A 10112-nucleotide genomic window follows, 5' to 3' on the forward strand; every position below is an offset into this window, starting at 1 on the left:
AACACATCTGTCAAAATGAAAAGAAATTGCCTTGGAAAACAAATACACCTCATTATGCAAAAATAAGGTAATTCATCCTATAATTCAACAATTTGCAAAGGTACCATAAATCACACAGGCTGCAATTCACAGCACAACAAGAATGTCCAGTTCACCTGGAAATGCTAAATTTTCGACAAGAAAAGACCACCTACTTTAGCTGATGTCTGAAAACTTATTCTGGAAACCTTGTGATTTACGATTTTTCTGTCAAATTGTGTTGGCTCAATCCCATGACGCAACTAAATTAAAACGTTTTTGTGCAATGAAACTTAAAAGTTACATTCTGGATATCAAAATGGGAATATGCGTTTCCTCATCCATGACTTGCTGGAAAATATCCAACTTTCCATGTCGCTCCAGGACACGCATCCTGCATTCCTCAGCAGCCAGCAATCCGGTTGAATATGCACCATGTACAGAACCTGGGTAATCAGTACTCGTTGCCTCCCCAGCAAAGAATAGGTTATCTACTGGTATTCTAAGCTTTTCATATAGATCATGGGGCATCCCAACTGTATCATAGCTATATGATCCCAGTGAGTTTATGTCTGTACCCCAGTGAGAAACAAGATACTGAATCTGCATCAGGACCAGGAGAATAAGATAAGAGTTAGATATCGTAATTATCATGAAAATAGTAGTGAAATTAAAATGATTATAACATGGACAACTGGAACTATAATTGCTTTTTCGAGCAGTAAAAATGATACTGTAACCATTGAGCTTGTTGAATTATCACTCAAACAAGCCAAATGTTTTTTTTATTCGGAAAAGGTCCCACTTATTACCACTGGAAATATGAAAATTGGCACAAATCACAACCATGGGTAAGATGAACTATTTGTAGTGATATTGTTTAGATATTGGTAAACGACAGAATTTCAAAAAAATTATGCAATTTGATTAAAAAACGTCATATTTGACAAACAAAACTAATGACCTAAAGAAATAAAGACACAGAGGCATAAAGATCATGTAAAGAACTCTTCAGACAATTAATCAAGCTTCGTCTTTCACTTTTAAGTTCGGACACTAATTAAACTAGAGGAAATTCCCATTACTAAACCGTCAGCTGCTACCATCTTGACGAAGAGGTAATCAATACGAATGACAAGGAGTTTATTCATAGAATAATGCTAAGCAGACAAAACAGTGAAGGGCATAGAGCAACTCAATAAAGTAAAACACAAGAGACATGGGAGCAAGAAAGGAAGTAGCATTACAGGAGCAGTCGCATTTGGAAGAATCCTCTTAAGTTGTGTAAATGCAAAATTAGCAGCAGCCTCATCAGATAGTTCCCCAGTGTCACGGGCCAGTTGCCCAGCAGGCATATAAACAAGGACAGAATAGCCAGTAGCCTTGTGAAGATTAAGAAAGTAACTGCACTCATAAGTGCTTTCTGCAACTACTCCCAAGAACTCAACATTTGGCCAGAACACGTCTTGAAAGTGCAGAATAATCTTGTTCTCAATTCCAACACCAAGTTGTTTAATGGCAGTATCTTTCCATTCAGGTAATCTAGGTTCGAACCTGATATAATTTGATTTCAGAACACCAAGAGGAACAGCAATTATGGCAGCATCGGCTACAAAGGTACTTCCATCCTCAACTGTTACCTTCACACCATTATAATGTCTAACTACTTCTGTAACCCTGAGGAATGATTCCAAAAACAAATTAGTAACAACTGCATTTTTTTTAGGGGGGAACGGGAGAGAGAGAGAGGAGGGGATGTCAGGGAGGTACTCTTTACCTGCGACCTAAGCGAATGTCAAGCCTTTTTGCTAGTGTATTGATGACAGGCTTATATCCCCGTACCATAAGGCCATGGCCACCAGGAAGCAATTCTTCCTATATATCACAATCACAAACTCGTAGGCAAAACTTCAAACATTTTCAAGGACAATAAACTATACTCATTCTATTTGATGTTTTTCCTGTCAAACTTGACTAAAAGGAGAGCAATTATTACAATCACATATTTTTTATAAAAGAGACATTTTCAGAGCTCCAAACATCATAGATGGGGATCATTTCGGCACTGGTATTAGCCTTATTAGGAGATCTAAGCTTTCAAACCAGCAACAAGTTTGAACTCAAATGTTAAATAAACAATCAATAGATATTCTTTTACCCTATTTTATATGACATAATTTGACTAGGCATAGAATTAAATAAAGTAACTTGACCTATTATATTAGTAACAATAGAAGAAATTACTACAGACGTAGATAAGCTGGTGTTATAAAACATCATATCATTGTTTAAATTAGTTCAAATCCTTGAAAGAAGTGAGACTTGCATGGAACAATATCATCTATAGACATGAACCAGACATCTTAAACATCCCAACATGTCGAGTTTGTGGGATTGAAGGAATATCTGGAATGAAAGCTAGTGAAAAAGACAAAACTGGTTAAAAGCGTAAAAATGATGAAATAATTCTTCAGAGCTAGTAAGCAGCCAAGTCCCTGGAACTGCAGAAAATGCCCAGGGCTGCTCGGTACACTGAAATTATTTTATCTCTTGGTCAATCATCTTTCTAACTAGCATCTTCTCTGCAAAAGTTGTATTAAATTCCTATATGGTAACTTCACTCATGTACTGCTCACCAACATCATTTGTACTCTATATTGTCAAAAGGGGGCCTTTTTTCCCTCATCCTCCAGATATTTTTACTTATTAAGTTAATAGACCTATACTAGACAGATGACACCTCTGTTGATCGGACTCTTCAAAAGAGTCACCTGCTGCGTGTAGGATTCTCCAATAGGTAGTGTATATTTGGAGAATCCAACGAGGGTGCGACATCGAAAGTGAAGAATCCCTGCAACTTAGGATGACACAGATCCCATTTGGTAATAGGAAAGACAGAATGAGATTCTCTTTCTAACAAGCTGTCTTTTCAGTTTATACTATGGTGAGACCTAGAAACAGTTCAAATGTCTATAGAAGACAACGGTCAATGAGAAAATAAGCATTCCTCCAACGAGTACGCTCTAAAAAAAGAGTCATCGAAATCAACCTGGTCCCAACACTTGAGTGATATGGTATCTGCATCCGCAGCAAACCAGCCTTCCATTCTACATAGGTACCACTGCAACACCTTATGACCAATGCCAGCCAACCTGTAGTAACAGTTTTTCTCTTTAGTAAAAAGTTTGTGCTCTTTTTTCCTCTTTAAATTGATTAGGGGAGAGGCAGTCAATATATCAACGAAACGGAATTAAGTATGACCTTAAATCGGGTCTCCTTTCAAAAACCATTGATATAGCACGACTGATAGACATGTCTTCACTGTTTTCTTGCCTAATTTGATCAGTCTGCAGCCAAAGTGAGATAGCTCATAATCGGAAAATGTCCAAGATAATACATACATTAAAGATATGGAAGACAGATCCTTTCTTGCAGAAGGAATTAGATATTTCACGAAATGAATCACATAGTGAAAGTGGGTAGAAATAAGAGAGAACATGCCTCCTTCAAAATGCTCTCAAAAGTCTCGCCAACCTTTGAGACTAACTCCTGGGGTACTTGATTACCCTCCATGTCAAAAAGCCCGTAACTGGAGAATCAACAGATATGTTAGTTGATCGTCTTACAGCTTAGGAAGGTCATTACTAGACTAGCAATGGCTAATGTATCCACAAGTCCACATAATGACACGTAGAAGCATCTCAACTTGATCATGAAAGTTATAAATCTAATGCACTTTAAGAAAGTAGACACATGAAAGGTAAGGAAAATTTAGAATACAAACCTTTCCAGATCATGGTCGTACAAAACTGAATTGTCACCACTTGTACGATAGAGAGGAAGTCCTAGTTTTCCAATTAGAGGTGCCAAAGGATTCTCGTTGCAGACGCCATGCAGCCTACAGTAGTTAAAACTTCAATATCCATAGGAAGTGTTAAATATGATATAATTAGTGTGGATATGAGAACATCTAAATCTGGTATAATTAGATAGTGTCGATATTGGAATACTAATCCCTACAATTAGGTAATTTTTGGTTTCTTTCCTGCTTTACACTATCTGTAACAACTATTTAATCCCATTAACTTGAGGGAATAATCAATTCAATTCCCAATATCTTTTCTTTCTTTTTCTAATTTCACATGGTATTAGAGTCAGACCCATCCCAATAAGATTACCGATGTTGGGACTCCATGTTAAAAAGATGTCCAATCCTGGCAGTGAGTCGGGGTGCTAAGTCTCAAATCGGTGGGATGAGCAAAAAATGGTCTCCTTATATGGACTTGGGCAATCCTCCCCTCATAATGTAGCTTTTGGGGCTGAGTTAAGACCAAGATCCAATTCTTTACAATGGCAAACTCAACTACCTTATGATCACACGGCCAGAGAGATGATGTTAGTGTAAGTAGCTAGTTTTTGCAATCACTTTGTGATGGCCACTGTAATGCAGTGATTCGCATCTTGCGATATATCAAAATCTCTCCAAGACGAGGTTTATTGTATGAAGAAAAGGGACACGCTCACACTGTTGGATATTCTGACGCAGATTGGGCGGGATATTCTTCTGACATGAGGTCCACTTCAGGTTATTGTGCTCTAATTGGAGGCAATCTAATGTCTTGGAAAAGTAAAAAGCAAATTGTTGTAGCTAGATCAAGCGCACAGGCAGAGTATCGAGCTATGGCACTGGCTACGTGTGAGCTTATATGGTTGAGACAACTTCTCCCAGAATTGAAATTGATTTGTGACAACCAAGTTGCACTGCATATCACTTCTAATGTCGTGTTTCATGAAAGAATGAAGCACACTGAGATAGATTGTCACTTCATTCGAGAGGTGATTGAGTCTGGGGACATTGCCACGAGTTTTGTCAACTCAAAAGAACAACTGACAGATATTTTTACAAAATTACTCCAAGGATCCAGAGTTGACTTTATGTGTGGCAAACTGGGAGCATGTGACGTATATGCCCCAGAGCTTGAGGGGGAGTATTAAATATGGTATAGTTAGTGTAGATACGAGAATATCTAAATATGGTATAATACATAGTATAGATATGAGAATATTTTCCAATCCCTGTAGTCAATTCCATTCCCAATATCTTTTCTTTTTCTAATTTCACAGGAAGCAAAATACAACTATTTACTGTATAATAAACACAAGTTGTTCCAAAAAGCAAAAAATTAGCTACCATGATGCACCCAAGTCAACAGGAAAACCAAAAGAATAATCAGTGTGAACTCGGCCTCCAATTCTATCTCGTGATTCTAGCACAACCACCTGCAAGAAAATATTAATTTTATGAAATATATCCACCATCACCATTATAGCAAGTAAAAAGTTATAAGATGGTCACTTTTTACCAATACATATTTCCAAGGCATACCTGAAATGATGCATCATGAAGTGTGCGAGCAGCTGCAAGTCCTGCAAATCCACCACCTATTACAATGACAGATGGTGGCTTTGCCACAGACCTCCTTCCAACATCTGAGAAGCAAGGAGCTAGGAGAAAACAACAACTCTCTTTCATAAAGTTTTTAACCAGAAAAAATGATAAAGCATCCATAATGTTAAGACAGTGAAATGTACAAAATCATGTCTCAAGTGATCAGATAGACAGCCAAATCCGGAGGTGACAATTTTGTATTAGTACAAGCAAAATACAAAAAGCTCACTCTATTATATTCTTCACGTGCTCCTGATTCCAAAAGCATGAAAGGACTGTAATTATCATATATAGGGTGCCTTGACCCTTGTAAAAATTCTAATCAAGAACTCATTTATACAGAAATTTAGCAAACTTTGAATCTTCTATAAACAGGATAGCTAGTTATTTTTGGAAACAAGAAAATATAAAACGTCCTAAATGGCATTTAACCAGTAAAAAGGTTCACTGATACGTTATAAACCTGGTCCAGCATAGAAATCTATTACTAATACAAAGTCCGCTCTTATTCTTGATATGGAGGACGGAAAATATGCCGTGACACCGAGGCAGAAAACCGTTTATAATATAAGCATATTTCTTACGAGTTGAAAACCTTTCTTAAAAATGGTTCTTTTTTTGCTGACGTGTTCTACCTATTCTGGCATAAAAATTCAACAAATAAACCTGTTATTATTCATGATATATAGGACGAAAAACGGGTAACGTCATAGACTGTTCAAAAAGCATATTCCTTGCAAGTTGAAAACTTTAAAAGTCTAATCCTTTTTATATTAAATTAACCAAATGTTCCCATTCTGATGCTGCAGTATACACATTTTATATGAAGTTATGAACTACATAAATCAAATGTCAATCACCTAAATTCAGCTCAAATCAATACAAATTTAACTGTCAAACAATACTAACCTAGCTGAATTAAGTATTAGAAAAAACGGATCTGGAGTGCAGAGTCTGCATGGTCGAAATGGGTGCCGCCTTTTTATACATACAATTTTAAAATTTTTACATCTCCATACTGTAGCCCGGAAAGTAGGAGTAAGACTGCCTACACACACCATCCTCACCAGATCTCACTTGTGGGACTATACCCTGTTGGTCTATACTGGGTATGTTGTTGTATACTGTAGCCTGGAAGGTGGTAGTAAGTTGCCTACAAACTACCTTCCCGAACCCTACTTGTGGGACTACACCCAAATCCCCAATTAGGGAACTACACTGAATATGTTGTTGATGTATACGACAGCCCAGAAGGTAGGTAGGGATAATGTTGCCTAGGCACTACCCTTCCTAGACCCCACTTATGGGACTATATTGTTATGTTATTGTTGTATCCTATAGCTATTGTTATGTTATTGTTGTATCCTATAGCTGGAGAAGTAGGGTAAGGATGTTGCACACAGTGGTGGACCCAGCATTTAGGAGTCGCGGGTGCTCAGGAGGTTCAAATATATATATCGATACCCAAAGCTTTACGGTTCCGCATGGAAATCAAAGCACTCAGTTATCTTCTTAGTTTCACGGGTGTTTATTTTCCATCTTATACCAATTTTTATACACTTCTTATATAATTATACCTATTCTGTATCGGGTTTAACGGGTGCCGGAGCACCACAATTTTCCACGTAGGTCCGCCCCTACCTACAAACTATCCTTCCCAAACCCCACTTACGGGACTACAATAGTTATGTTTTGTACACCATAGCCCGGAAGGTAGAGATAACATTGTAACACTAACCTCCGAAACTCCACTTGTCGGGCGACAAATACTTCTTTATATTTTGAACGCATAATACATAAATATGCCCGTCAAATTAACGTCAGCTCACATTTATGTCCTCCAACTTTGGCGTGCATAAGTAGTCACTTAAACTTACTTAAAACTTATATAAAGCTGAATAAATAACCAAACACACATCCTACGTGACAATTCACGTGAGTTTTCCATGTAAATGGAACATAGCACACATGTATGTACTTATTCAACTTTAAACAAGTTTAAGTGCGTCCGCATGCACCAACAAAAAAAGTACATTGTCATCAATTAAAAAAAAAACTTAACAAAATGATCAAAATTAAAACTTTTAACATAAACAAACCTTTTTGACTGTACTTGTTCAACTTTAAACAAGTTTAAGTGTGTACATCATGCACCGACAGAAAAGTACGATCATCATTAATAAAAAAAAAACTTAACAAAATGATCAAAATTAAAACTTTAACAAAAACAAACCTTTTTGAACCTGACGATTACTCTTCTTCTTAGAATCCATGGCTAAAAATGCAATAATTAGTGAATTAATCGTAATTAATTTAATTAAGTAAGATTTAACGTAAAAAATCTTAATCTTAATAACAATCTCAGTATTAATAATGAATTAATACAACAAACTTTACTCTTAAAATTTAAAAAATTAAAATCAAAAAACACAAAAGGGTAAAAATGGAAAAAGGAAATTAAAGAGAAAAAATCCAACTTGATCATCAACATACAACACATGCGTAATTCAAATCAATCCAGAATATCGAAAAGGGCAAAATCGTCCAAAAAAAATTTAAAAAAAATTGAGAAAAAAAATTCTCTCTCTGATCAAGAATTGATTGAATGAATGAATTGTTATGATCAGAGAGAGAATTTGGATTTTTTTTATTTTTTTTTGAGAAAAAAGTTGAATAATATGAGGGTTTTTGGAGATCGGAAATAAAATAGTTGAGAGAAAAATGGAGGATTAATTGGGGAGAAGTGTGTGGGGTGGGGGTGGGGGTGGGGGTGGGGGTGGTGGGGGTCAGGCGTAGGAGTGGGATTTGGGGTCGCGGTGGTACGGGGGAATATTCAGTATTGATTACTCAGAATATTCAGTTTTAAATTTTAATAAGAGTCTATTATTTTAATTATAGGAGGAGTTAATAATTTTATTTATGTGTCTATACAAAGGCTCATAATTAATAAAATTTATATGAAAAAAATTTCATTTAGATTTTTTATTTTATCTTTCGTCTTTTTTTCAAAAAAATATAACAAATATCACTTAACATTTCATTTTAAAATACATAAGCGAATTTTACATCTTTACTTGTCATTGATTTTCATATTTTTATCTTTTATTTCAAAATTATTATATTTTATTATTTAAAAGTATTTTAATTCATTTATGAATGAATGATATTTTAATTATGACACTAAAATTTATTGATTATTTTATTTTTATTAATAGTATAACAGTCATATCTTTTAAGAAATTGTAATTCTTTTATTATTTGAAAGTTAAGATGTTAGAATTAATCGGCATCTCATAGTAGCTTTTAAATATCACTGTTGTGGTATTTCTACTTGTAAATGATATTAGAAATTTTATTTTTTATGAGTTTCTTTAATTATATTTTAATTGCTCAAAAATTAATAATATACCTTTTTTTTTTATATAATTTTTGAGTCATTGTACTATTTTACTTTATTATAAAATTAAAAATTAAAGATTCATGGGACTTAAGCTTCATGCCCCGGCTTATATTTTGCCTCACGCTCCAACCTTTTAAAATACTCAATTTCAAACATGTCTATCTTTAATCATAATTTTTCTAAAAAATAAGGATTTCATGGTCAAACTTACACTGTTTGAGTCTCGAAAAGCAAACAGTGTCACATAAATTAAGACAGAAGGAGCAATTATTATTTAATTTATTTTTTTTATACCAATTTTTTCTCAAGAGATAAATAACCCGTTACACTAAAAGATGCAAGTAACAGAGCCAGAATCATATTTGTAATCCAAGTCAATTTGTGAGGCATATAGCCATAGCCAGAACCATATTTATAATCCAAGTCCATTTGTTAATTTTTTTTTTTAATATTCACTAGTGAGATACATACGAAATACATGCAGAATTGTCGTTAGGATCATCGTACTTGTTGATCATCAAGAAGACTGATAAAATTAACCAATTAAAGTTTACTTTAATCATTATTTATTAAATAAAAACACAAGCCTTATTTTTTTTTTTTGAGATATTTCTAAGAAAAATGGATATTAAACTTTGAAAAAGAAGTTGATGAGGAAAGTGTATGCATAATGTTTGGGTAAAAGCTACTGAATTCAAGTGAACTCGTAATTAAACTTTTAAATTTGTCCATCTGGTTTGAATATATGTGAACCAAATTATTATGACAAAAATAATATTAAATTAAAATTAAGTAAATATTATTAATTAAATTACATTTTTAGTTAATATTTTTAAAGAGCCTATAAACAAAACATAATGAGTGAAGTGTATATCTACTACTATTATATAAGTGGTGATAGACACACAGGAGATGGACGACATGCCTATATCGCCATCTAGGGGCATTGTCATCTTTTCATACCTATACCTGCTTCAGCTGCTTCACTCATAATTTTACTATATTATCCCTAGTTAATTATTATAAGTCATTTATGTATTTCAAAATTAATATTATTTAATTTTAAAAAATAAATTAAATATTTATGTCATGCCTGCTTCAACCTTGATTCTCACTATATTAACCCTAATTAATTATTATAGATCATTTACGTATTAAAAAATTAAAAATATTTAATGAAAAATTGAAAATAGACATTTATGACATGACAACTCCAGCTGCTTCAATTGTGATTTTACTATATTA

The 10112-nt window shown here is 34.2% G+C and overlaps 1 protein-coding gene across 1 annotated transcript; it reads right to left on the reverse strand.

Annotated features, from left to right (window-relative positions):
• Window positions 1–55: 55 nt before the first annotated feature.
• LOC107841896 (polyamine oxidase 2) lies at window positions 56–8328 on the reverse strand. The gene is made up of 10 exons (XM_016685752.2): window positions 7701–8328; window positions 5405–5523; window positions 5210–5298; window positions 3803–3916; window positions 3520–3607; window positions 3280–3365; window positions 3068–3170; window positions 1796–1893; window positions 1266–1695; window positions 56–621 (listed from the first exon to the last, which is right to left on the reverse strand). The coding sequence occupies exons 1-10, from the start codon at window positions 7738–7740 to the stop codon at window positions 319–321; spliced, it is 1470 nt and encodes a 489-aa protein (XP_016541238.1). The 5' UTR covers window positions 7741–8328; the 3' UTR covers window positions 56–318.
• Window positions 8329–10112: the final 1784 nt, after the last annotated feature.

The sequence above is a fragment of the Capsicum annuum genome, chromosome 9, assembly GCF_002878395.1.
Source record: "Capsicum annuum cultivar UCD-10X-F1 chromosome 9, UCD10Xv1.1, whole genome shotgun sequence".
Classification (NCBI taxonomy): domain Eukaryota; kingdom Viridiplantae; phylum Streptophyta; class Magnoliopsida; order Solanales; family Solanaceae; genus Capsicum; species Capsicum annuum.

Excerpts from the sequence above, each read along its gene's own strand:
- LOC107841896 (XM_016685752.2), bottom strand. The coding sequence starts at position 7,740 with ATGGATTCTAAGAAGAAGAGTAATCGTCAGGTTCAAAAAG. Across the intron at positions 3,608-3,802 it reads TACGACCATGATCTGGAAAG|TTACGGGCTTTTTGACATGG; the intron begins GTTTGTATTCTA and ends TTGATTCTCCAG. Across the intron at positions 1,696-1,795 it reads GACATTCGCTTAGGTCGCAG|GGTTACAGAAGTAGTTAGAC; the intron begins GTAAAGAGTACC and ends ATCATTCCTCAG.